Raw genomic sequence first — 27,839 nt, 5'->3', positions numbered from 1 at the left:
AGTCGTGGCAAAAGATACCAGAGATAAGATAGATATCATTGAGGCGAATATTAAAGTTCATTTTAATTACACTGGTTTCATTCTAGCCACGATCATTATCATTGATGATGAAGGAAATAGGTTTCTGGTTCATTCCATTTTTCATTCAGAGGGCAGATGGCTTATTGAACGAAATCCTCGTATCCATGGCACATTTTCAAGAGAAGCTGCTGTTTTGTTTGATGAATTTAACCAAAAGCATAGCAATATGCATTTATTGGTAATATTGTTGTTTCGCCTAAAAGATTGAATATTGAAAATCAGAAAAAGGAACAAGATGAACAAAAAGCTCGTTGGAATCCAAGTTCACTGAAAAAATTTCAAAAATTTGAAGTGGTGCAAAAAGGGATGGGATATGACGGTCACAGTGACAACCGTCAAAAGCAAATGTTTGATGATAGCAAGCTGAAAAGAAAGGTGCTGGAAAAGAAGAAAGGAAAGATGATATGCAACAATGATCAACAATCATTTTTTTAAAATTAGAAAATGAAAGTATCTTTCCCATCCCCAAAAAACCAAGTATTCTATTTTGACCTAAAAGCACCTATTCGACCCCAAATAAGAAATCCAATTGATGAGCCTACTATGAAAGAGAAGCCCATATGCCAAAAGAAGAAAAAAGGGAAATCTGTGGAAATGGCAAATATAAGAATAGAAAATAGAAAAATAGCAAACTGTTATTTTAATTTGATTTATGGCAAAACTAACTGTCTTAAATATTTTCCCACTTTTTGGCCCGAAATTACCCTCCACGGATGACAATTGTCCATATACAAATACAATGTATTTTGTGAGATTGAAAAATAAAATAAAATATCACATATCACGATTACAGTGTATTTGTAAACACACCCACTTTGATAATTATTAACTAAATCAAAAATATTATTATATTCTTTGAGATCAGATCCCTAAACATATTCAATTGGTTTCAATATCCCCTAATTATCCCAATTTTTACCTTCAAATTAATCAAAAATAACTTCAAGTATTTAATATTTTATCCAAAGTATTATAGATTCAAAATTATAAATGTAATAATTAATTATTATGATAAAAAATAAGAAATTAACAAAAAAGAGTTTCAAATATTCATTTTTTTCTTTTTGGAATCATACATTCAAAAGTGAATCCCTCCCTAAAATCATGGCAAAAATAATGCAACAATTAATTATTAACAAAAACATTAAGGAGCTGTTTGGGGGGTAGTTTAACACTGTGGGGTTAGGTTTACTTAACCCTAACCCCTGTTTGGTACTAGGATTATAGGGTTTCCATAACACCCGTATTACCCTCAAACCCCCCATTCTCATCTACCCCCTAAACCCGATTTCTCTCCTTCGTTTTTTCCCTTCAACCCATGTTAACCCCTCCTTGAATCCGTGTTGTAACTCCCTTCAATCCCTCTTCTTCCTTCCAATTTTTGTTCTTTCTTCTTCTCCCCCTACTCCTCTATTGCCAGTTTCGTTTTTTAGCTAAAAAATCAACCCCCTTCGCTTTGTGACTCTGAATCCATCTCTACTCTCTAAGCCTCTCTCAATCTACAAAAGTCAAACTCGTTTTGTTGAAGAGAAGATGGATGACATGCATAGATGCCAAGTCTATTGAGCCTAGCAAGGAAGAAAACGATGACTTCGAAGATGATGATTCCTCCGATTGAGGGTTTCGATTTCGATAAGTCTGATGAGGTGATTCTTTCTGGGTTGGTTGGTTGAAACTATAAATAAGCAACTATGAAGCAGAGGAGCTAATTGAAGTGATTGAGGGAAAGAGAAAATGGGTAATAGAAGAAGGAAGAAAGCAAAGTATTTAGGCGAAATTTTGGGAAAATAAGTGTCCATTTTTCCTTTAACGCTTAACCCTTCTTCTTGTTCCTCCCCTTTTTCTTAACTTTAATCTCTTTTTCGATCTCTCTGTTTTTCATTATCTTCTTCTTCTTCTTCAAACTTTCCACTCAATTTTTATTTTTGGTATATGGTGGTGTTGTTCTTGTTGTAATGGCAATCCGTAAAGATATGGGTAATTATGAGCATATTAAAGGAGCTGTGATCTCGTTAATGAGACTACTATTCTTATAAATCCAGATTCCGTTACTCTTGTCTCTGTTTCTAAGCACTGTAATCAGAGTGATGAAGATGTTAAGATGGCTCTTCGTGGTTCACATTCCATATCTCCTCTTCCTATTCATAATGTCAACTTCTGTTAGACCACGACTATTTCAACCCCAGATGGATCTATCAAAGATGCTTGGAACTCTGTTTCCTCAAGTTAGGACTTTCTTCCTAGAAGACCTTTGCGCAACAATAAAATTCAATAATGGGAGGAAATTAAACAAGAACTTCCTCATCTAAATTTTGGAAGAGGTATTGATTTGCCCATCTAGAAATTAACCTCCAATGGCAGCTTCACCATTGCTTCTATTAAAAGAAATTTTATTAAAAACCAAAGCCAGCATATAAATATCAGCAGTGACATTTTCAATCAACTGTGGAAATCTAAAATTCCCAAAAGATGTAGATTTTTCATTTGGTCTCTTATTCACAAATGCTTAAACATGCTGAGGTTCTTCAAAGAAAAATTCCAAATCTACATCAGAATCCGAATTGGTGCATCTTATGCCATAACAGCTCTGAAGACCTTGATCATATTTTCATTAGCTGCTCCTTTACAAAACTGCTTTGGGCAAAGGTTGAAAGGCTCATTTTATGGAAATCACAACACCAAGATGTCTCTTCTTTGTGTTCTGAGATGTGCATGATGAATCAGAAAAGAAAAAAGGGTATCATCAAATTTAATACCTTATCGGGTGTGCTTTGGGATATTTGGTTGGAAAGAAACAATCGTATTTTCAAGGGAAAGAAGAGCTCTACTATCAACATATGGGAGGATATTTGTGCTCTTTTGGGTTTTTGTGCCACTAAATCATCACTATTTTCAAACTATAATGCTAGTTCTATCACTCTAAATATTTAGCGCTTTTCAATTTTCTTGCATCTTGAACTTGCCTCTAGCCCATTGATGGTATTTTTGTTGGGTCTCTTTCTTGCTTCTCATATATCTCTTTCATATACTAATGAAGCGGGAATGATGAGGGTGTTATGGGGGTGTCCACCTAGTGGAGATGCACAGATGCATCTACTGACCCATCATATCCTTTTTCGAAAAAAAAAGAGAGACGAAAGTAATATATTTAAAAATTAAACCTTTACAACAAAATCTTTTCTAAAAAATATGCAATATCTCAACTAGGTTGACACCCGGGTTGCTCTCAAGACCTTTTTGTTGTACTTCCTTGCTTCTATAACAATTCTTTTGATATTGTAACACATGTATCTTTTTCAAAAAAAAAAAAAATATATGCAATATATCGTGATAATGCAATTGACAAAATCTATCCTTTGTCTTGCGATAAGAAGTGTTCCTAAAATTAAGTTTGAACGGATCAAAATAAGTAAAAATTGAAAAGAAAACAAAAACCACTCATTCAATAATATCCAAATTTTAGATGTAATAACAAAAATAGTAAATAACTATATATAACCAACTTTTTCTTGTTTAAATACTGAAAACTTTCACATGCATAATCAAACCATCTCCCTTTTTCGATCCGAATCAGGATCGAAGAACAAATTAATAATATATAGATCTGTATATAGGAATTGGGTTTGTGTTCGATTCGATCCTCTTTTTCTTCTTCCTCAGTAAGTGGTTTCTAACTATTTGTTCTTGAACATTAATTATTTTACATTATTTCTCTCATTTATTCATTTCTCACCTGTCAAATTTTTATCACCTTTTTAACAGGAAGAAGTACGAAAAAGCAGAGATCAGTAGATGTACTATAGGAATATCTCAACGGAGTTGACAAATTCGTTACACATACCCTCTCCCTATTAAAGGTTTTAAAACTTGCAATGTCTTTAAAAGAACTTAAAATTTTCTTTTAAAAAAAATCTTGAAATAAAGTTTCTAAGTTAAGTGATAAAATGTAAATCGAAGTAAATAAAGCCTAGCATTCAATCTAATTACTTTTTCTTTTGGTTGGTTTTTCTTAATGAAGCCAAGATGGCAAGATCAGTTCTCATCACTTTTGTTGGACTTTTGGTACTTTGTTTCTCTGAAACATTGGCCAAAGCTGAATACTTAAAGTATAAGGACCCCAAACAACCTTTAAATGTTCGCATCAAGGACTTATTCGGTCGAATGACTCTTGAGGAAAAAATAGGCCAAATGGTGCAAATTGAAAGGGCTAATGCTTCTATGGACGTTATGAGAAAATATTTCATCGGTATAGATCTTTCTTTATTTCTCTTTTTACATTTATGGATTTTTTTCAAATGTAATAAAAGGAACCATAAAATATTTACAAGTATAGCATAATTTAACTAACTATCCGATCGATCGTGAACTAACTGTGATATTTTGTTATATTTAATAAATGTTTTGAATAATTTTTTCGTGTAAAATAATTTTATGTTTTGAAAATAGAATATATTAATTGGTTCAACATGTACAAAAAGACACTAAAATAAATGAAAATGGCATCTTATTTTCTAGGGAGTGTATTGAGTGGTGGAGGCAGTGTTCCATCAAAGAACGCTTCAGCCAAGACTTGGGTCCATATGGTTAACAAAATTCAAGAAGGGGCTTTGTCAACTAGGCTTGGAATTCCTATGATATATGGAATTGATGCTGTACATGGTCACAACAATGTCTATAATGCAACAATCTTCCCTCACAATATTGGTCTTGGAGCTACGAGGTAGGATAAATACAAGTATATTAATTAGGAGTTCAACTTTTAGCTCCTAAACTCCAATTGTTGTAACTTTTAGTTCCTAATTAAGACGAACGTTTTCTGGATTAAACAGGGATCCTCAACTTGTTAAAAGGATTGGGGTTGCTACTGCCCTTGAAGTTAGAGCTACTGGGATTCCTTATGCTTTCGCACCTTGCATAGCAGTAACTATTTTTTCTCTTCTAGTATTTCATTTCGTAATTAAACAAATCATACCAAAGTTTATATCATACTATCACTAATAGATTTTTCATTGGCCTATATCGTGGTCTATCATTGATAAACTATACAAGTCTATCAGTTATCACTGATATAAACGCGAAGGTGTATCAACTAAAGCAGTTTACTTCGTTATATTTACAATATTTTAAAAATTCTTGCTACATATAGTTGGTGATTATCTTTCAAATTGTTACTCATTATAATTACTATTTTCTTAATTAGGTTTGCAGAGATCCACGATGGGGTCGTTGTTACGAAAGCTATGGTGAAGACCATAAGATTGTCCAAGCTATGACTGAGATCATCCCAGGTTTACAAGGAGACCTCCCATCTAATATTCGCAAGGGTGTTCCTTATGTCGCTGGAAAGTGAGTTCTTAACAAAATTCTAACTTATATTTGGTCTAAGAGATTTGATATATTTCCATATTTATCAATAAATGTTGGATATATTCATTGACGATGATGATCCCTATATATCGAACCCTTCGATTTGTGGATATATATCCACGAATATTTCAATAATCCTTGCTTACAACGTCTAGTTTCTCCTCGTATATTTGTGTATTTTAGAAACAATGTAGCAGCATGTGCAAAGCACTTTGTGGGAGATGGTGGAACAACAAAGGGTATCAATGAGAACAACACAGTAATAGATGGCCATGGATTATTTAGCATTCATATGCCAGCTTACTATAACTCAATAATCAAAGGAGTTGCAACCATTATGGTTTCTTATTCAAGTGTCAATGGAGAGAAGATGCATGCAAACAAGAAGCTTGTTACTGATTTTCTCAAGAACACCCTTCATTTTAAGGTAAATTAAATTTATACTCTTATATAGTCGTCATTGGTATACATATATTTTCACATGTATTGTTTAAACTTATAAGATATTTTTGTTGGTTTTTTCTTTTAGGGTTTTGTAATCTCAGATTGGCAAGGTATTGATAAGATTACAAGTCCACCTCATGCTAACTATACATATTCCATTTTGGCAAGCGTCAATGCTGGTGTTGACATGGTTAGTATTCACATTATATTTCAATTACTTTCATATTTATCATTGTACTATAATGGATAAACATTTTTCAGTGTCAATTTTGTCATTTAAAACAATATACATAATTTGTGACAGATTATGGTGCCATACAACTACACAGAGTTCATCGATGCTCTTACCTATTTGGTAAAAAATAACGCAATTCCTATTAGTCGAATTGATGATGCAGTGAAGAGAATATTGAGAGTCAAATTTGTCATGGGTTTATTTGAGAACCCGTTAGCTGATTTAAGCTTGGTTAATGAGATTGGTAAACAGGTACTTAATAATGATTCTGTACTGTGATATATATCTTTGATTCTGTGTAATATACTACACATTTTTTTATGGTTTATTTCTTTTACAAATATACAGGAGCATAGAGAACTAGCCAGAGAAGCTGTCAGAAAATCTTTGGTGTTATTGAAGAATGGAAAATTGCCCAACCAACCACTGTTGCCCCTCCCAAAGAAAGCACCAAAGATACTTGTTGCTGGCACCCATGCAAATGACCTTGGAAATCAATGTGGTGGTTGGACTATCGAATGGCAAGGACTTACTGGCAACAACCTTACCAGTGGTATGCAAATTATTTAGTAGCATATTCTTTATTATAGGCTTTCTTATCAAATATATAGTAAAATTTCATAATAGAGATCGATAGACACTTAGTGACACACTAATAGCCTGTGAAATTTTACCACATTACATATTGGTCAATAGTTTTGTCATCTACAATAACCTCGATCCTTTTTCGTAGGTACAACCGTTCTTACAGCAATAAAAGACACAGTTGATCCCGAAACAGAAGTTGTATTTGACAATAATCCAAATGCAGAATTCCTCAAAACACACCAGTTTTCTTATGCCATTGTGGTGGTTGGAGAACATCCATATGCAGAAACCAATGGTGATAGCTTGAACTTGACAATTCCTGAGCCTGGTCCAGAAACAATCAAAAATGTTTGTGGAGCAGTGAAATGTGTAGTTGTAGTAATCTCAGGAAGACCAGTAGTAATTCAGCCTTATATTGATTCAATTGATGCACTTGTTGCTGCATGGCTTCCAGGAACTGAAGGCAAAGGCATTAGCGATGTGTTATTTGGAGATTATGGGTTCACCGGAAAGCTTTCACAGACTTGGTTTAAGAGTGTTGATCAATTGCCGATGAATTTTGGTGATGCACATTATGATCCTCTTTTCCCATTAGGATTTGGTCTTACTACACAGCCTGTTAAAGCTTAATTATTGAATGAGTGTTCCATGTACTTCTACTTGAGCTAATATATGTAAACCCAATGCAATGTTGTAAATCCCAAGTTTTAATGGATAAGGGTTTCTATTTTCAAACTTTTGTCATACTTATGGTTTGCCTATGCAAAAAAGAATGTCATGTTCCTTTAGATAAATCAAGCATTCAATTTATAACATCCTTTCCAACAAAGTACTTTTTTGTATCTGTTAACAAACACAATATACAATTTATAAAAGTTATAAAATTTCAAAGCTGCTCCTTTAAATCCAAATAACACAATCAAAATTACAATCTTAAAAGTTGTTCCTTCATTTTTCTAGCTGTCAGCAAACACAATGTTCTATGGGCCTTCGGAGAGAAATTTAAAAGTTGGTGCTTCAAATCCTTGACTATTGAACTCTATTTTTTCCTTATTTGGCTTCGTCGATCCAAATTTCATTGTGAAGAGAGACCTCAATATCCTAGAAGGTAAATTTCCTTTCCTCATGGTCTTCCTCACTTCTTTTTTATAAACAATATCTCTACCTCGAGCTTGTTATTTCAGCGAATAATTATGTTGGAATATGTGTCCTAAAACTCATACTTTGTTATTTGATTCAATAAAATTTGTTATTGAATGCTATAATCTTAAAACCAATAAATTAAGGTCCCAAGGCTATTTTTAATGAGTTTGTCAAATACACTTGAACTTTATGTATAGACATAAACATGGATTAAGTTCAAGTTAATAGCCCAAATAGTCTATAATGTATGAATAAGGTTGGGCACCTTATTCTGGATAAACACTATGGATGCGGCCCCCTCCGTAGTTAGTACAGACGATGTAATCCTGAATCGTTCATGTAGAGACATGGAAGTCGGGGCGTCCTATGTAAAGGTTTACATAAGACTGGAACCACGAAATAGTCACTTTTAGTTATAACACCGTAAACTGTAAACTGACTATTTCATTTATGATGACCTAGGTAACTTGATCTTAATCTTGAGCTAATTATGAACTTCTGTTCATTCGGTAGTATCCTTAGATTTGCATAGGTGAGGGCAGCTCAACATCGCTGGCCCAATAAGCCACCCATTTCAGGGGTGAGATTGAGTGGATAGCTAGGGACATAGGGTGCAAGATGGAATTCACTCCTACCCACTTCTAGGATAGTAGATAGATTGTTCCCTTAAGAACTGAATCCAAGTCTTGAACAAGGGGCCCCACCTTCTCATTGGCCCGAGAAGGATTCAAGTTTATAGGTTGGACCTTAAACCAATTGTTCAATAGTGGATTAGTGAGTCTTAAGGAACAAGATGTAGTCTCGGGGGTAAAACGGTTTTTGACCCAGTCGAGATTATGAACAACCTGTGAAGGATCAACTTACTCATCATGGTTATATCAGGTGGACAGAATATATCTATAGTGAGGGGAGTGCAACTAAAAGTCTTTAGTGGAATGACTCTTTAGTTAACGAATGTTGATTAAGCTTGGTCTAAAAGAGTTTAGCCAGTTAATCTCGAATCGTTGAAGCCCATGATCTATAGGTCCATTAGGTTCCCCTACTAGCTCATATGGATTCAACTAAGAACAAGTATGTTGAAGTAATTCGAATTGTTCGAATAAAGACAAGAGAGAAAAACCGAAAAATATGTAAGGTATAAGTCGGTAGAAATAAACTTTAAGTTTTGTGTTTAAATATGATTTAAATAAATATGAATATAGATTCATATTTAAAAGCTTGAAAAGTTTAGAAAACGGTCAAAAGTCAACATGTTGATTTTGAACTTTAACCGGATTATATTCAAATATGATTTGAATTTTAGAGAAATGAATACAGATTCATACTCGGGAGGTTAGAATTAGTCAAGATGGAAAAATTAGTAAAAATTCAAAAAGTTAACTTTTGACTAAGAAAAGTCAAACTTTGACTTTGACTTAAATTGGTCAAATGACCAAAATACCCCTCTGACTAATTTCTTAATTACCAAATGTTAGTGGGCGATATGGCAGCCGATTATGAATTAAAGGGCACTAATTTCATTAAAGAGTTAATGATATGATTAGGTGTTGATTATATATGAAATAATTTACATGCAAATTGCATGTATATTTCATATAAAACTTCTAATTACCGAATGAGAAAAGGATGAGGTTTTTCTCTGAAAAAATACACCTAAACGATACACCTTCCTCTTTCCTTCTCTCTAAATCTTACTTCAAAAATCGAGTCTCACAACTCAATTCTTGGTCTTGAGTATAGTAGGTCAACTTGATGGTTGTCCTTGTTCGTGATTTTCAGGCAGAGAAGAAGCGTTGGACCAAAGAAGAAGTTCAGAACTATAAAAGGTAAGTTCATCGTTCACCTTTTATGCTTTTCGTTTAAGTCCATCGCATAACATATGCATGTTAGCTTCTAAATCGTTTAGATGCATATAGATTAAATCATGATCTTTTTTTTCCGTTGCAGCATGCCTCTAGTGTATTTTCCATCATGTGGTATCAGAGCATGCTTAGCTTCACTCATATGCATATGGTGGGTTCTTACAATTTATGTGATAAATTGATATGGTTGAACTAAAATAGATTAGTTTTGGTTTTGACTCTAAATTAAGTTGTTTATTTGCTTTAATCTTTGTAATTAGCCTTGTTGGAGGCTTAATTTAATTTTGCAAAGAGTCTATAATTTATTGGAGTCATTAGAGTTGAGTATAGGCTGTAATTTGTTCATGCGGGAAGAAAATGATGTTGTTTATGAAGCTAAGGAGGAGATGAATCAAGCCTACCGTTTACCCTCTCAACGATCGCATATGGTATGTGTATCGCTTAGGCCAGTAAACATCGCGCTTACCAGCTAAACGATCGTGTATAGTACGCGTATCATTTGAAGAAGACTTCATTGCTTACCAGCTAAACGATCGCGTATAGTATGCGTATCGTTTGAAGAAGACTCTATCGTTTATATGTTGAACGATTGCATAAGGTACACGTATCGTTTGTGTAAGAAACGATTGTATACCTGCTAGGCGATCGCGTAAGGTTCGTGTTGTGCTAGCGCTAAATGATCGTTTACCTCTAAAGTGATCGTATATCTGCTAAGCGATCGCGTAAGATACGCGTAAGGCTAAGCGCTTAAACGATCGTGTACATGCTAAGCGATTGCGTATGGTAAGCGTGTCGTTGGCACCTACAAACGATTGTGTACATGCTTAGCGATCGCATATGGTTTGATAAGCGATCGCATATGGCTTGCTAAGCGATTGCGTATGGTTTGCTCAGCGATTGCATATGGTATGCAAATCGCCTATGCCCGTGAATTCCATCAGCCTACTCAACGATCGTGCAAAGGTTATTAAGCGATTATTGTACACCATCAAATTATCATTGTAACAATTTAGTTTTAACTTAATTTAGAGAGCCAAAATCAATCTATTTTAGGGTGTTTTAATCTTGCATGTGATGTATGATTTAATCATTACTGAAATTGTATGTGCATATTGTATGACATATAGCTTTAAAATCCCACCATAGGTTAACATGTTCATGCATGTTAAGAAATTAATATGGAAATTAATTAATGTGATTAATTAGTTGTTAAATTAATATGATTAATTTAAAGATTAATTGAATTAATTTTGTTAAATATGATTTAATAAAATTAATCAATAATTGATTTATTTAAAAGGTTAAATAAATCAAAAGGCCATACTAATTTGTTGTTCTTCTAGATGAATGATTATAGGTTAGTCTAAGAGTTTTATAATTGTTATAAAATGAATTAGACATTAAAATCTATAATAAAGATAAAATGCATGCTTACTTAGGTTAAAAACCATTTCTTCCAAAATTAGATTTAGGTCGATATCTTGCAAAACTAAGTTACAAGAGGCTCACCTGATTCGATCATGTCAACAAGTCAGATAAGATGACTAAGGATTGGAGGTTTTTAAGTTGACGGTTTACGAAACACCTTCTACTTGGAGATCGTAATCGGTTCTTGAGCCTAGTTAACCTAGTTTTATGAGCATGCGTGAGAGATTTAAGGTCATAAAATCGGTTTATCACCTAGACATCGTAGGTTAAAATCCAGTATAAATGTTATACTTGGATGTCTTACGTAGATTTAGGATTTGTTTAAGTTAGCCTAAATTAAATCCTGAATATTTTACCCAAAATCATTTTAGAACACTTCAGCTGGAGAAAAATATCGTACTTTTAGCTCTAGCGTCCCCAAGAGTTCACACCGTGAGGTTCATGCAGGGCTTTAGGCCGTGCATAGAAGCGGACTCCATTCGGAGAGTGTTTGCATGAGCTATGAACAAGGTAAATGGGGGAAGTAGTTCATAGTAAGTGGGTGAGGGATATATGACAATACATCCCACGGTCTCTTCTATTGGGTCGCACTGTGAGATTCCTATAATGCGCTTGCTTGTCTATTCTGGAGCGACGTGCCATTCAGAGGGTTGTATTATAGGATTCGGAACATCGCGAACTCCAAATTTGGATAGGGTCTCTTAGATAAGTTTTCATATTGTCTTTCCACTTTCGGGAGCATAATGATTCTCATCTCTAAGAACCGAAAATGGAGGGTCACACTTACAAGAATTACTAAAATTGTTAGTATATTCTTGATCGAAGTAAACGGTAACTAAATGCTAAGTAAATATGAGAAATTTGTGAGTTAGCATTTGGTCAAGATTGTCTTAATTCAAAGGACGAGTAATCGGCTACCCCTCGGTACAGGTTATTCTGAACCTTTGAAATATCGTTGAAAAACATAATAAAAGGGTAAATTATTAAAAAAAATTCTAAAAATGATTGGTTTATTTAGATTATAGTTTCTAAACAAAGTATGTTTGTTTTCAGCATGAATAACTCGATAGTTCAATTGTTAGCTTTCGAAAAACTTAACGGCAATAACTATGCGGCATGGAAATCAAATCTTAACACAATACTAGTTGTTGATGATTTAAGATTTGTCTTAACTGAGGAATGTCCTCAAACCCTTACCTCAAATGCAAACCGAGCTAGTCAGAAAGCATATGATCGATGAATAAAAGCAAATGAGAAAGCCCATGTCTACATTCTTGCTAGCATGTCAGATGTCTTAGCAAAGAAGCATGAATCCTTAGCCACGGCTAAAGAAATTATGGATTCTTTGAAAGGAATGTTTGGGCAATCAGAATGGTCCCTAAGACACGAGGCAATCAAATACATTTACACTAAGCGTATGAAGGAGGGGACCTCTGTTAGAGAACATGTCCTGGACACATTGATGCACTTCAATATTGCTGAGGTAAATGGTGGTGCCATCGATGAGGCTAATCAAGTTAGTTTTATCTTAGAGTCTCTTCCGAAGAGCTTCATACCATTCCAACCAAATTTGTCCCTGAATAAGATAGAGTTTAACTTGACAACCATTCTGAATGAGCTCCAACGATTCTAGAATATTACCAAGGGTAAGGGAAAGGAAGTAGAAGCAAATGTTGCTACTACAAAAGGAAAATTCAAAAGATGATCGTCTTCTAGATCTAAAGCTGGACCATCAAAACCCAATCGAAATATTGAAAGAAGGGAAAAGGGAAGACTCCCAAGAAAACCAAGGGTAAGAAGACTACAGAAAAAGGTAAATGTTACCACTGTGGTGAAAATGGGCACTGGCTGAGAAACTGCCCAAAATACCTTGCTCAGAAAAAGGCTGAGAAAGAAGCACAAGGTAAATATGATTTACTTGTCCTTGAAACATGTTTAGTGGAAAATGAAAATTCCACCTGGATATTAGATTCAGGAGCCACTAATCATATTTGTTTCTCATTTCAGGAAACTAGTTCTTGGAAAAGGCTTTCTGGGGGCGAGATCACTCTCAAAGTTGGAACTGGAGAAATGGTATCAGCCAAAGCAGTGGGAGATTTGAAGTTGTTTTTTAATGATAGATATATCTTACTCAAGAATGTCTTGTATGCACCTCAAATGAAGAGGAATTTGATATCTATCTCTTGTTTAATAAAACATATGTTTAAAATATCTTTTGAAATTAATGAAGCGTTCATTTTAAGAAAAGATATTTACATTTGTTCTGCTATACTTGAAAACAACTTAAATAAGTTAAGACCAACACGATCAAATTTTGTCTTAAATACTGAGATGTTTAGAACAGTCAAAACTCAGAATAAAAGACCAAAAGTTTCTTCTAATGCCTTCTTATGGCACTTACGACTCGGTCACATTAATCTCAATAGGATTGAGAGATTAATTAAGAGTGGACTTCTAAGTCAGTTAGAAGATAACTCTTTACCTCCATGTGATTCCTGTTTTGGAGGAAAAATGACCAAAAGATCTTTTACTGGAAAAGGTCTTAAAGCCAAAACCCCTTTGGAGCTCGTACATTTGGACCTTTGCGGACCAATGAATGTCAAGGCTCGGAGAGGATACAAATATTTCATTAGTTTCATTGATGATTAATCGAGGTATGGTCATGTTTACCTAATTCAGAACAAGTCTGATTCTTTTGAAAAGTTCAAAGAATATAAGGCTGAAGTTGAAAATGAATCAGATAAAACAATAAAGACATTTCGATCAGATTGAGGTGGAGAGTATATGGACTTGCGATTCCAAGACTATTTGATAGAACATGGAATCCAATCACAACTCTTTGCAGCTAGTACACCTCAGCAGAACGGTGTATCAGAAAGAAGAAACCGAACTTTGTTAGACATGGTTCGCTCTATGATGAGTTTTGCTCAGTTACCAGATTCTTTTTGGGGATATGCTTTAGAAACAACTATCTATATTTTGAACAATGTTCCCTCTAAAAGTGTTTCTGAAACATCTTATGAGATATGGAAAGGGTGTAAAGGAAGTTTACGTCACTTTAGGATTTGGAGATGTCCAGCACACGTGCTGGTACAAAATCCTAAAAAGTTGGAACATCGTTCAAAATTATGCCTATTTGTATGTTATCCAAAAGAATCAAAAGGTGGTTTATTTTATAATCCTCAAGAAAATAAAGTATTTGTGTCGACAAATGCTACGTTCTTAGAGGAAGACCACATAAGAAATCATCAAACTGCATTAAACTAGTATTAGAAGAAATTTCCAAGAATTCTACAAATAGACCTAGTTCATCTACTAAAGTAGTAGATAAAACTAGGAATATTGGTCAAGCACATCATTCTCAAGAGTTGGGAGAGCCTCGTCATAGTGGGAGGGTTGTACGACAGCCTGATCGCTATTTGGGTTTAAGTGAAGCTCAAATCATCATGCCTGATGATGGTGTAGAGGATCCATCGACCTTTAAACAGGCAATGAATGATGTAGACTCTGACCAATGGATCAAAGCCATGAACCTCGAAATGGAATCTATGTATTCCAATTCTATCTGGACTCTAGTAGATCAACCAAGTGATGTAAACCCTATTGGTTGTAAATGGATCTACAAGAGAAAACGAGACCAAGCTGGTAAAGTACAAACTTTCAAAGCTCGACTTGTGGCAAAAGGTTATACACAAAAGGAGAGAATAAATTATGAAGAAACTTTCTCTCATTTGTCCACGATAAAGTTGACCAGAAAACTCTTATCCATCGCCACTTTTTATGATTATGAAATTTGGTAGATGGATGTCAAAACAGCCTTTTTGAACGGTAATCTTGAAGAGAGTATTTATATGGTCTAACCAAAGGGGTTTATACAAAAGGGTCAAGAACAAAAGGTTTGTAAGCTTCAAAAATCTATTTATGGATTAAAACAGGCTTCTAGATCTTGGAATATAAAGTTTGATACTGCGATCAAATCTTATGGTTTTGAACAAAATGTTGATGAACCTTTTGTTTATAAAAGGATCATCTATTCTACCATAGCATTCTTAGTTCTGTATGTAGATGACATTCTACTCATTGGGAATGATGTAGGTCATGTAACTGATATTAAGGAATGGCTAGCTACGCAATTCCAAATGAAAGATTTGGGAAATGCACAATATATTCTTGGTATCCAAATAGTTCGGAATCGAAAGAACAAAACTCTAGCCATGTCTCAAACATCTTATATAGACAAAATATTGTCAAGATATAAGATGCAGAATTCCAAAAAGGGTTTGTTGTCGTACAGATATGGAATTCATTTATCAAAAGAACAATGTCCAAAGACACCTCAAGAAGTTTAGGATATGAGTAACAGTCCCTATGCTTCTGCTGTTGGGAGCCTGATGTAGGCAATGTTATGTACTAGACCTGACATTTGCTATTCGGTAGGGATAGTTAGTAGATATCAGTCCAATCCTGGACGTGATCATTGGACGGCCGTTAAGAATATTCTAGAATATCTTAGAAGAACAAAAGACTACATGCTTGTGTATGGTTCTAAGGATCTGATCCTTACTGGATACACTAACTCCGATTTTCAAACTGATAAAGATGCTAGAAAGTCTCATCAGAATCAATTTTCACTTTGTACGGAGGAGCAGTAGTATCTTGTATTGCCGACTCCACTATGGAAGCTGAATATGTATCTGCCTGTGAAGCAGCAAAAGAAGCAGTATGACTTAAAAAGTTCTTAACAGATTTGGAAGTTGTTCCAAATATGCATGTAAACCCGAGATTTCCCTAGGATCATTTTCTCTTGTCATCTATTGTTGGGATTACTAAGTTAAAAGACAAAAAAAAAAAGAAAAAAAAAGAAAGAAAAGAGAAGAAAGGAAGTGGAATTGGACATCACAAAGCCCACCACCGCAAGTTCATTTTTTTCGACCCAATTTCATTTCTTTCCTCCATCATTTTCCATCCAAACTTTCAGAGCACTTTGAGGAGAGAGTGAAGGAAGAAGAAGAAGAAGAAGAAGAATTTCGTGGTTTGAGGTTGAAGAAGATAGAAAAAAGTTCATGCAAAGCCAGCCATTGTAGAATCTGGGTGCAACTGTCAACCTCTAGTTTTTTTATTCGGTTTGAGCTATCTCGAAGGAACTAAGAGGTGAGATTTGATTTTCTTGAAAGTTAATTCATTTTCCAAAAAATTTCATGAAGGAATCTTGAGCTTAATAGTATGAGAAGTTAATGATTTTTGAAATGGAAAAGAGAGCATAGGATTTTCGAGCAAACCAGGAGGATTTCTGGTGTTCTCTGATACTTTGAGTATTTTGGAAGTGCACAAGTCGAATCAGAAGCTCTATTAGGTATGGTTAGAAAGCTTATTCAATATCCTAAAACTTCCATGAAGAGTTTGTGAGCCAAAAATGACTTTAAGTGGGGTTAATTGCAGGAGATAGATAAGGAGTGGTAGAGAACCTCGAATTCTGTATTGTCTGTGTTCGGGGAAATTCTAGACGAATTGGTTGAGAATCTCGTTTTCATTTCTTCAGGTAAGTTGTAGAGTGTTCAAAAATGAAGATTTTTATGTGTATTTCATTAATTTTGGTTAAGTTGTGAGGAAGTTATGGGTGTTGGAATTTAGAATATCGAATCTGGAAAATCTGGAAATGTGGGTTGTAATGTGATTCTTAATCTAATTGTTTAGAAATTCATGAGCATGGAAGGACAAAACCTATCTATGATTCTAATGCTCGGTTTTGGTTGTTGATAGGCCAAGAGAAAATAGGCCTAGTCTACAAACCGGGGAACTAGATAAGAATGTGAGTGACAAAACAATTTCTAAGATGTTATCAAACAGTTGTTCATAATTACATGTTTTACATGTTTTTCTATGAATGATACATGTTTTTGTGAACGGTTTCAAACATGAGTTTTGAGCTTAGATTTTCTAATGAGGATTATATTCGAGCACGTGGCTAATGGCTTAACGAAAAGTAGTTGAAACGATATCTTTTAAAGTAAAGCATGTGTTAGCAAATATTGTATAATGATTTAAAGTTTTTCACGAGAAAACTAAATAAACTTGAGTTTTACAAAAGATAACGATAAACAGACATGTTTAAATGTTTTCATGTGTCTTCATGGAGCTTTCCATTGATTACATGACTGAGATATTGAGCCTGAGGCTATATGGTACCGTGTGCACACAGGTTATATTTCCGTTGTCGACGTTGAGTGTACTCCGTGATAACGATGCTATCGTGAGTGCTGGGCGGGCCCCACTACGACAAAGACGATGGGAGTGTCGGACGGGCTCCACTACATCGTAGGACTAGTAAACGTTGGTTGTATTGGGCGTATCCTACACCACGTAGATCGGTCATGTTAGTTAAACGTTTGATGTACTTGTTATGCGTTGTTAGATTTTTTTTTTTTATGATGAACTTGGAAAATATTTTAGAATGCCTTATTTATTACACGTTTATGTTAAATGCTTTGTTTGAACATATTTATATGTCTAAAGGTTTATCACATGTTTCGACGTCCGTATTTAGATTTTTAAACTTAGTCACTCACTGGGCCTTGTAGCTCATTCTTTTCAAAATGTTTCCCACTTTTTAGGTAGAGATTGAGCTCCCGGTGCTTGATACACTGCCAACGTCTGCTGAAAGTTCCGAATCAAACTCCAATACGTGGTTGGAGTTGTATTTTGAGTCTGTTCATGTTGAAATGTTTTGGTCGTGGTCATAAAACTCTAGTTGTATAGGTTTTGGTCGTGATGTTTATATCAGGTTATTTTACAAACCAAGTGATGTCAGGGCTGCATCTTATGTATGTTGGGAAGGTATTTGTGGTTTCCTCTGTGTGGTGTTCCATGTTGAATATTCTATATCTAAGATTGGTATGTTTATCGGGCTTAACGTTCAGTAGGGTCGCAGGGATTTTTAGAGGAGACGATGTCTGTCAGCTTCACGCCGTCTTTTGGTCTAAGACAGCAGGTGGTCCGGGAGGGGGTGTGACAACTTGGTATTAGAGCAGTTAGCTCCATGGGAAAAGAAACATGGTAGTTAGTGTTAAGAAAAATCCAGGAAGTAAATAGTTAGACGTTGGGTCAGTTCAGGTAGAACTAGCAAAGTAAGGTCCGAGTATTATTGAGAGGGAGTCCAGTCAAGATTAGAATGTGGTTACAAGTTTAGTATCAAATATCTGAGTTAAGTATCTATAACATGTCTAATGTGTTGGTATATTATAGGAGTCATGCCACCACGTACCAGCAGACGATGCAGGCAGAACCATGATGGGACGTAGGATCCTACCCAAGGTCAATCTGAAAGGGGATCTAGTACCCCGAGAGGTCAGAATGAGGCAGGGAGTGAGCGATTTGCTAGATCTGCACAGGAGATCGGTAGGCCAGAGAAAGCAGGGCCTAGTGATCTGGAAAAGATGTATGGGATTGAACGGTTGAAGAAATTAGGAGCCACAGTGTTTGAGGGTTTTACGGATCCAGCTAACACCGAGGTCTGGTTAAATATCTTGGAGAAATGCTTCGACGTAATGAGTTGTCCTCAGGAGCGAAAAGTCAGATTAGCCACATTTCTGTTACAGAAAGAGGTCGAGGGATGGTGGAAATCCATTATAGTTAGGCGCAATGATTCACGTACGTTAGATTGGCAGACGTTCAGAGGCATATTTGAGGAAAAGTATTATCCCACCACTGAAACAAGGGTCACTTTCAGTGGTCGAGTACGAGAGGAACTATACCGAGCTTTCACGGTATGCTGAAATGATTGTGGCATCTGAGAGTGACAGGTGTCGCAGGTTTGAGAGAGGGCTACGTTTTGAGATACGTACCCCAGTGACCGCTATTGCCAAGTGGACGAATTTTTCCCAGCTAGTAGAGACGGCTTTACGTGTGGAGCAGAGTATTGTTGAGGAAAAGTCGACAATGGAGCTTAGTCGAGGAGTTTCAACAACTAGTGGTATTCGAGGTCGAGAGCAACGGAGGCTCACACATGGAGTGAATGTTTCAGGTTGTTAAGACTTCAAGCGTCGATCGAGTGGCAAACCATTGAGGCAGATGAGTTCAGGTAGTGCTTATCAGAGGCAGAGTCAGAGAGCTTCCAGTCAGTCTGCGAACTCGGTAGCAAGATCGCGGACGGGTCAGGAGTCTGTTGCTAGTGAATCCAGGAGAACCCCATGTGTAAGTTGTGGCAAGAGTCATCGGGGTCAGTGTCTTATTGACGTCGGTGTGTGTTACCAGTGTGGACAAACAGGACATTTCAAGAGGGATTGTCCACAGCTGAGAGTAGCAGTTCGGAGGGACCAGGGAGTTGAGTCCCACACAGTTGAGCAGCCGAGAATCTCAACAGCCGCAGGGGAGGGAACTAGTGGTGCAAGACAAAAGGGAGTTGTGGGGAGACCTAGGCAGTAGGGAAAAGTCTACGCCATGACTCAATAGGAAGCAGAGGACGCACCAGATGTGATCACTAGTACGATTTTGATTTGTGATGTACCTGCACGTGTTTTATTAGATTCTGGCGCTATGCATTCCTTTGTTTCTAGTATGTTTTTAACCAAGTTGAATAGGATGCTAGAGCCTTTATCTGAAGAGTTAGTCATATGCACACCAGTTGGTGACGTTTTATTAGTCAGTGAAGTGTTAATTGATTGTGAGGTTGTAGTGGAAGGTCTATGCATGTTAGTGGATCTTCTTCCCCTAGAGTTGCAGGCATTAGATGTAATTTTGGGAATGGACTTCTTATTCACTCACTATGCTTCGATGAATTGCCATAGGAAAGAGGTGACTTTTAGGAAACCAGGTTCGACTGAATTTTTTTTAGGGGTGAGAGAAAGATTATCCCTACGAGTTTGATTTCAGCTCTGAAGGTTGAGAAGTTGTTGAGGAAAGGTTGTACAGAGTTTCTTGCGCACATGGTTGAGGTGCAAGAAGAAAAGTTGAAACCATAAGATGTTCCTGTAGTGAATGAATATCTAGATGTTTTTCCAGCTGATTTATCGGGTTTGCCGCCTGATAGAGAAGTGGAATTCACTATTGAATTGTTACCAGGAACAGTACCTATTTCACAAGCACTATACAGAATGGCTCCGAGCGAGCTTAAGGAGCTGAAGGTGTAGTTGCAAGAACTAGTTGACAAAGGATACATCAGGCCTAGTGTATCACCTTGTGGAGCTCCAGTGTTATTCGTGAAGAAGAAAGATGGTACCCTAAGATCATGCATTGACTATAGGCAGTTAAACAAGGTCACGATACGTAACAAGTACCCTCTACCACGCATCGATGACTTGTTTGACCAGTTAAGGGGAGCAGTAGTATTCTCTAATATTGATCTGAGATCAGGATACCATCAGTTGAAGGTTAGGAATCAGATATTCCTAAGACAACATTTAGAACGAGGTATGAGCACTATGAGTTTTTAGTAATGCCATTCGGTTTAACGAATGCGCCAGCAGTTTTCATGGACCTCATGAACAGGATCTTCCATCAGTATTTAGATCAGTTTGTGATAGTGTTCATCGATGACATACTAGTTTACTCAATGGACAAAATACCATCGCATGATAGTGTTCATCAGTTTGTAAATTAGGACAAGTGGGAGACTTATTGGGATTATGCCCTAGTTTATATATATGTTTATTGTACTAATGTATATATACTTTTCTCTCATTATAAAATTCTACCTTACTTGGAGTTTTAGTCCAAGTGGGAGTTTGTTGGAATTTATGTCCTAAAACTCGTACTTTGTTATTTGATTCAATAAATTTTTTGTTATTCAATGCTATAATCTTAAAACCAATAAATTAAGGTCGCGAGGCTATTTTTAATGAATTTGTCAAATACACTTGAATTTTATATATAGACATAAACATGGATTAAGTTCAAGTTAATAGCCCAAATAGTCTATAGTGTATGAATAAGGTTGGACGCCTTATTCTAGATAAACACTATGGATGCGGCCCGCTCCATAGTTAGTACAAACAATGTAATCCTGAATTGTTCATGTAGAGACATGGGAGTGGGGGTGTCCTATGTAAATGGTTTGCATAAGACTAGAACCACGAAATAGTCACTTTTAGTTATAACACCGTAAACTGTAAACTGACTATTTCATTTATGATGATCTAGGTAACTTGATCTTAATCCTTAGCTAACTATGAACTTCTGTTCATTCGGTAGTATCCTTAGATCTACATAGGTAAGGGCAGCTCAACATCATTGGCCCAATAAGACTCCTATTTCAGGGGTAAGACTGAGTGGATAGCTAGGGACATAGGGTGCAAGATCGAATTCACTCCTACCCACTTCTAGGATAGTAGATAGGTTGTTCCCTTAAGGACTGAATTCAAGTCTTGAACAAGGGGCCCCACCTTCTCATTGTCCCGAGAAGGATTCAGGTTTATAGGCTGGACCTTAAACCAATTGTTCAATAGTGGATCAATGAGTCTTAAGGAACAAGATGTAGTCTCGGGGGTAAAACGATTTTTTGACCTAGTCGAGATTACGAACAACCTGTGAAGGATCAACTTACTCATCATGGTTATATCAGGTGAACAGAAATATATCTATAGTGAGCGGAGTGCAACTAAAAGTTTTTAGTGGAATGACTCTTTAGTTAACGAATGTTGATTAAGCTTGGTCTAAAAGAGTTTAGCTAGTTAATCTCGAATCGTTGGAGCCCATGATCTATAGGTCCATTAGGTTCCCCTACTGGCTCATATGAATTCAACTAAGAACAAGTATGTTGAAGTAATTCGAATTGTTCGAATAAAGACAAGAAAGAGAAACCGACAAATATATAAGATATAAGTCGGTAGAAATAAACTTTAAGTTTTGTGTTTAAATATGATTTAAATAAATATGAATATAGATTCATATTTAAAAATTTGAAAAGTTTAGAAAACGATCAAAAGTCAACATGCTGATTTTGAACTTTGACCGGATTTATATTCTAATATGATTTGAATTTTAGAGAAATGAATACGAATTCATACTCGGGAGGTTAGAATTAGTTAAGACGGAAAAATTAGTAAAAAGTCGAAAAGTTGACTTTTGACTTAGAAAAGTCAAAGTTTGACTTTGACTTAAATTGGTCAAATGACCAAAATACCCCTCTGACTAATTTCTTAATTACTAAATGTTAGTGGGCGATGTGGCAGCCGATTATGAATTAAAGGGCACTAATTTCATTAAAGAGTTAATGATTTGATTAGGTGTTGATTATATATGAAATAATTTACATGCAAATTGCATGTTATTTCATATAGAACTTCTTATTACCGAATGAGAAAAAAGGATGAGGTTTTTCTCTGAAAAACTACACCTGAACGATACACCTTCCTCTTTCCTTCTCTCTAAATCTTACTTCAAAACCGAGTCCCACAACTCAGTTCTTGGTCTTGAGTATAGTAGGTCAACTTGGTGATTGTCCTTATTCGTGATTTTCAAGCAGAGAAGAAGCGTTGGACCAAAGAAGAGTTTGGAACTATAAAAGGTAAGTTCATCGTTTACCTTTTATGTTTTTCGTTTAAGTCCATCACATAGCATGTGCATGTTAGCTTCTAAATCGTTTAGATGCATATAGATTAAAGCATGATCTTTTCTTCCATTGTAGCATGCCTCTAGTGTTTTTTCCATCATGTGGTATCAGAGCATGCTTAGCTTCACTCATATGCATATGGTGGGTTCTTACAATTTATGTGATAAATTGATATGGTTGAACTAAAATAGATTAGTTTTGGTTTTGGCTCTAAATTAAGTTGTTTATTTGCTTTAATCTTTGTAATTAGCCCTGTTGGAGGCTTAATTTAATTTTGCAAAGAGTCTATAATTTATTGGAGTTATTAGAGTTGAGTATAGGCTATAATTTGTTCATGCGGGAAGAAGATGATGTTGTTTATGAAGCTGAGAAGGAGATGAATCAAGCCTATCGTTCACCCTCTCAACGATCGCATATGGTATGTGTATCGCTTGGGCCAGTGAACATCGCGCTTACCAGCTAAATGATCGCGTATAGTACGTGTATCGTTTGAAGAAGACTCCATCGCTTACCAGCTAAACGATCGCATATAGTATGTGTATCGTTTGAAGAAGACTATCATTTATATGCTGAACAATCGCATAAGGTACACGTATCGTTCGCATAAGAAACGACCGTATACCTGCTAGGAGATCTCGTAAGGTACGTGTTGTGCTAGCGCTAAATGATCGTTTACCTCTGAAGTGATCGTATATCTGCTAAGTGATCACGTAAGATATGCGTAACGCTAAGCGCTTAAACAATCTCGAAAACCAGATTTCCTGCCTGCTTTCCTTCTACCACTATGTGGGCCAAAGTGCAGTTCGGGGCACCTATCCTTGCCTCTGGCTCTCATCCTCCCTTCAAAGACTTCCTAGGATACGGGATTCAACCTCACACTCTACTAATTTCTTAGAATGAAAGGATATAATCAGTAGTAAGGCAGAGCTGAGAGAATAAGCCGAGTCTGCTACTTCAACTCAACTGAAAGAGACTGTACTTTCCCCTGGCGACCTATCCCGCCCAACCGATTCGCTTTGCCATTTGCCTTCTCGTTCTCAACCTCTGATGAAAGTGAGAGAATCCCTTGTAGTGGAAACTTGAAGAAGAAGGTCTTTTCCTAATAGAGAGTGCATCCACCTAGGAGAAGAAGTGTGATATCCTATATCTTTATTGAATTATGAGCACTACTTATATCTTTCTCATATCTTGTTATTCAATAATGAAGAGTAGTTCTTCTTAAATTCTTTGAGCCTTTCCTTTCTATGATTTTCATAAAAGTGAATATGGTAGATTTCAGACGACTGAGGATGGGTCAAGTCAACTCAATTTCATCGAGCCTCATCTGTCTCGTCCACTTTTCGATTAGACAGTTTGGCATGGCATCTTTTTACCGCATAGTGGGATTCTAATGGGTAATTCTCATTCAAAAGATATTCTCCTTATATTTTTTTAAGAATGAGAGCTTATCAAGAAGAACTGAAACCTGCTGCCAACCTTTGTTTTCCTTTATTGAATTCGACTCCCGCTTTGCTTGCTCTTAGTCTGGGATTTGAGAAGAAAAGAGATAGCTCCAAACCTTCCAAATGGTAGAAAAGAGGTGACCACTTCTGACCACTTCTCGAGAAGTCCTTTATTTATCACATGAAAATCATAGCTGCTATGGCGCATTCATTCCATCTAGATGCATGGAGACCGCTGAGCTGTCCTACTTGACCGTAAGGAATTTCATGAATAACTAAGCTCTAGGGCCCATATAGGGGTGCTTGCTCAATTAGGGTAGAGGTGGGTTTATTTCGGTAAGTCATTTCATGAAAAATCTAGGGATTTCCCCACCATAAGCATCTTCTCATATCAGAGTTATTAAGAAAGGACCAGTTATGCTCTTTCATTGAAGTTTCCATGGGGACGGAGGTAGGAATCAAGATCTCCAAAGTCTGTACCATACCGCTCCATGGGTCAATTGAATCAAGCCTTTCAGCTGACCCAATTCAACAATTAAAGAATGCATGTGTTAAGCAAAAAATGAATAAAACGTAGGCTTAGTTTGAATTGCAATTTTCCAATAGGATAATAATCTTTGTAATTGTCTTTTAAACATCAACACCGATCCTCCATACCACTGAAGTTTCTTAATAATGTTTCAGACTCCTCCGAACCCCAGGTTAATATGGATAGTCCTTCGGACCACGTCTGACCTTTTAGACTACGAAAGGACGAGCAAAGAATTTGATGTTTATCTATATAGATCGATAAGAAGTATTTCTAAGTAAATTCATCGATGAGAAAGGCTTTTAGCATCTCAATGTCTGAACCATCTGGGTCGTGCCCTGTGCCAGAAGGTCTGTCCAACCGCCTTCTATTTTTTGTCTCAAAATCGCCTCAATAAGGGGCCTTTTGACTTTGAGTCTCCTTATTTCATTCCTAAACTCTAGACTAAAGATCTCGCTCACCAATCTTCTTCTTCAATCCCTTTTAAAAGGAGGTACATCAGTTATATGGAGCATTTTCGGATTGGGTCATACATCGATCGCAGGACGTTGACAACATATACTTACAATACCTCATGCAAGGAGAATCCTATTTCAAAACCTAAGCCACCTCAATGAACAAGGGCCTTTCATTGCATTTTGGAGTTTCATATGACTTTGATTAGAAAGGAGATTTCAATAGAGTCAAAGAAAGGTCTAAGTGAGTCATTCGCCTAGAAAATATGATAAATAGTCACCTAACCAAAGGACTATCCATATTAACACAGAGCGACTAGATGATTAGAACTCATCCTTCTGCGCATAGAAGGACTTCGATAATTCTTTCTCAATCTTCTTTCGAATATCTCATGTTTCATTGACCCTTAGGCTCTTTAAATATGGACTCATAAATCCATTAGAATGACCAAAGAACTGATTAATGGTCCGAAGGACTATGAAGAATATTTCTTTATGAGGACTTCTTTCCTGTTAAGAGCAAAGATCATTGCCCACGGAGCGGCCTAAAAGGAGGAGTTTTCTACCTTGAAATAAAAAGGAAGGGATATGTCTGCCTTTTCTAGTTCATGGAAAGTCTGACTTTCAGCTTCTTCCTTTTAGTCCTTTTAGTAGAAAAATCCAATAGTCATTTTTCACTTTTGGCTCATTAATGCAGCTTAAGGGTTGATCACTCATAAATCAGTCTTTTTGAAACTATTATCATTCAGTAATCCATATCTAATGGAAGACTAGGCTATTTTCCTACTTTCAATTATACGGGGTCCAAATGAGTCGAAAATCTAAAATTCAATAGATAAACCTTCGCACCAGATGGGAAAACGCATGGATTTTTCAGAGTCCTTCAGACAAACTTTATCATTGACTCGTCCTTATTGCAAGTCCTTCATAAATTCAATGGATAAATCAATCCTTCGCCTCAACGTGTAAAGAGCTCTTTTACGCACTACGCGCCTCTCCTTTGATTTGCCTTTTTTCTACCTTTTTCGTACTTTTACGCGCCTCAACAAGGATAGGTCTACTATTTCCTTGAGTAATTTTCCTCGCTAAGAGGTCGAGATTGATTACATTCGGCTGCCTTGTAGTGGCTTCGCTCGCTCCATGGGTTTGATCCAGAAAGCGTAGCCTTTTAAACAACTATTTGATCCCTTATTAGGAGCGTAGCGACTGAATCTACTTGGAAAGATAGCTACTACCCATACGGGGAAAACCTGAAACTCTTGAAGTCGGTCACAATCAAGCGAAAATCTTCCAGTCTTTGCGCCTTAGTTTTTTGTTTTGAAGCTATGCGTAGTAGACAACCTAAAACCACTTTCTTTCTCCTTTCTTTAGAAGGAGTGGAAGCAACTCGATTGTCCAGAGAGGAGCCTCTGTTAGGAGTCTGAAGACCAAAGGACTCTCAAATCCGAAAGAGTAGTCTATAGGAATAAAAAACAGGCTAACAAGAAAAGTAAGCTTCTATTATTATCCCGCAGAGCTTCTTTGCTGAAGTTTCTTTTAGATACTATGGCCTTGAATCTCTTTCTTTAATCTTCTAAACCTACTAAATCAAGCCTATCCTTCCATTTTTCAGTTTCTATTACTTCTTTTTCTTTCATTGATATAGGATGCTTCAAAAAATTAGTCAATGCTTGCTAAACCCTAAACTTGGATCAAATGTTATCTTCTAAATCTATAATGATTTCAAGTATGCCTTCTTCTGAAGTTGGATCTTAGAATAGAAAAGAAGAGTTTGCTATCCCTCTACTGCTTGTTACGAGGTAAGGCCCAACACTACAGAGTCAGAGTAGGCAAGTAAGATAGTCCCAAAATGCCCTCTTTAAGTTTGAGCATCAGGTGCTGCTACGTTCACAGGAGATGAAAAACCCTAGCTACCTTTCTTCTTTTTCTTTCAAAATTGTCCACTTTAGATTCAACTACTCAAAAAAATCATATTATGTGAGACAGAAGGTCTATCCTTTAAGGTAGACAATTACATACGTGGTCTTACCCATCTTCTGAACCGAAGGGAAGTAATCACCTAGTTCTTGATAAAGCAAGTTCTCGCCTCAGGCTCAGAGGTTCGAAATCTCGAGAACATGAAAGAAGGCTTGGGAGACTTAGCCTTAAAGACCAATGAAATAGAACTTCGATTATACAAAAGTTATTTTCAAACCCCGAATTCGCTCAAATTCTTTTAGCCTTAAATCAAGCTTAAAGAAAAAAAGCCTAGCGTAATGGTTTCGACCTGCTTACGACGAATGAAGATAAATAAATAATGGGCAGAAAGGCTTTACACAAGACCCTTACACAGTGAGAGAGAAAGTCTTCGATTACCTGCTTAATTGTACCCTTCTATCCTATCTATATCCTCTTTCCTTCAGTTACATCCAATCTTAGTTCTGCTTCCAACTACGGGAGAAGGCTTGGACGAAGAGGATGAGAGGTATGACAGAATGGCATATTCAATGAAAGGCTGGAAAAAAAGCTGAAGATGAGTGCAAGCCAATGGTTAAGACTTCTAAAAGGACCTTAGCAATTAGGCCTTGTTAATGGATAAACAAGGGTTCGGACGACCATATCGACCTCACTTTTTTGTTTTGCTAACTTGAGTCTATAACAAATATTAATAGATAAGGAGTATCGACCACTTTAGCTCATGAAAGGCCTTTTATCCATATATATCTTTATGGAAGAGAGTC

The 27,839-nt window shown here is 36.3% G+C and overlaps 2 protein-coding genes across 2 annotated transcripts; both read left to right on the top strand.

Moving 5' to 3' along the window:
- Window positions 1–3,615: 3,615 nt before the first annotated feature.
- On the top strand, window positions 3,616–7,450 carry LOC127149063 (uncharacterized). The gene is made up of 11 exons (XM_051083808.1): window positions 3,616–3,740; window positions 3,844–3,938; window positions 4,100–4,327; window positions 4,597–4,801; window positions 4,911–5,001; window positions 5,282–5,427; window positions 5,632–5,875; window positions 5,978–6,082; window positions 6,197–6,379; window positions 6,476–6,680; window positions 6,861–7,450. The coding sequence occupies exons 3-11, from the start codon at window positions 4,105–4,107 to the stop codon at window positions 7,343–7,345; spliced, it is 1,887 nt and encodes a 628-aa protein (XP_050939765.1). The 5' UTR covers window positions 3,616–3,740; window positions 3,844–3,938; window positions 4,100–4,104; the 3' UTR covers window positions 7,346–7,450.
- An 11,765-nt stretch (window positions 7,451–19,215) lies between these two features.
- LOC127148982 (uncharacterized) lies at window positions 19,216–20,273 on the top strand. The gene is made up of 3 exons (XM_051083418.1): window positions 19,216–19,565; window positions 19,725–19,957; window positions 20,146–20,273. Exons 1-3 carry the CDS (start codon window positions 19,216–19,218, stop codon window positions 20,271–20,273), a joined length of 711 nt encoding a protein of 236 aa, XP_050939375.1.
- Window positions 20,274–27,839: the final 7,566 nt, after the last annotated feature.

The sequence above is a fragment of the Cucumis melo genome, chromosome 4 (assembly GCF_025177605.1).
Source record: "Cucumis melo cultivar AY chromosome 4, USDA_Cmelo_AY_1.0, whole genome shotgun sequence".
Classification (NCBI taxonomy): domain Eukaryota; kingdom Viridiplantae; phylum Streptophyta; class Magnoliopsida; order Cucurbitales; family Cucurbitaceae; genus Cucumis; species Cucumis melo.
This window is presented reverse-complemented; position numbering and strand designations above follow the sequence as displayed.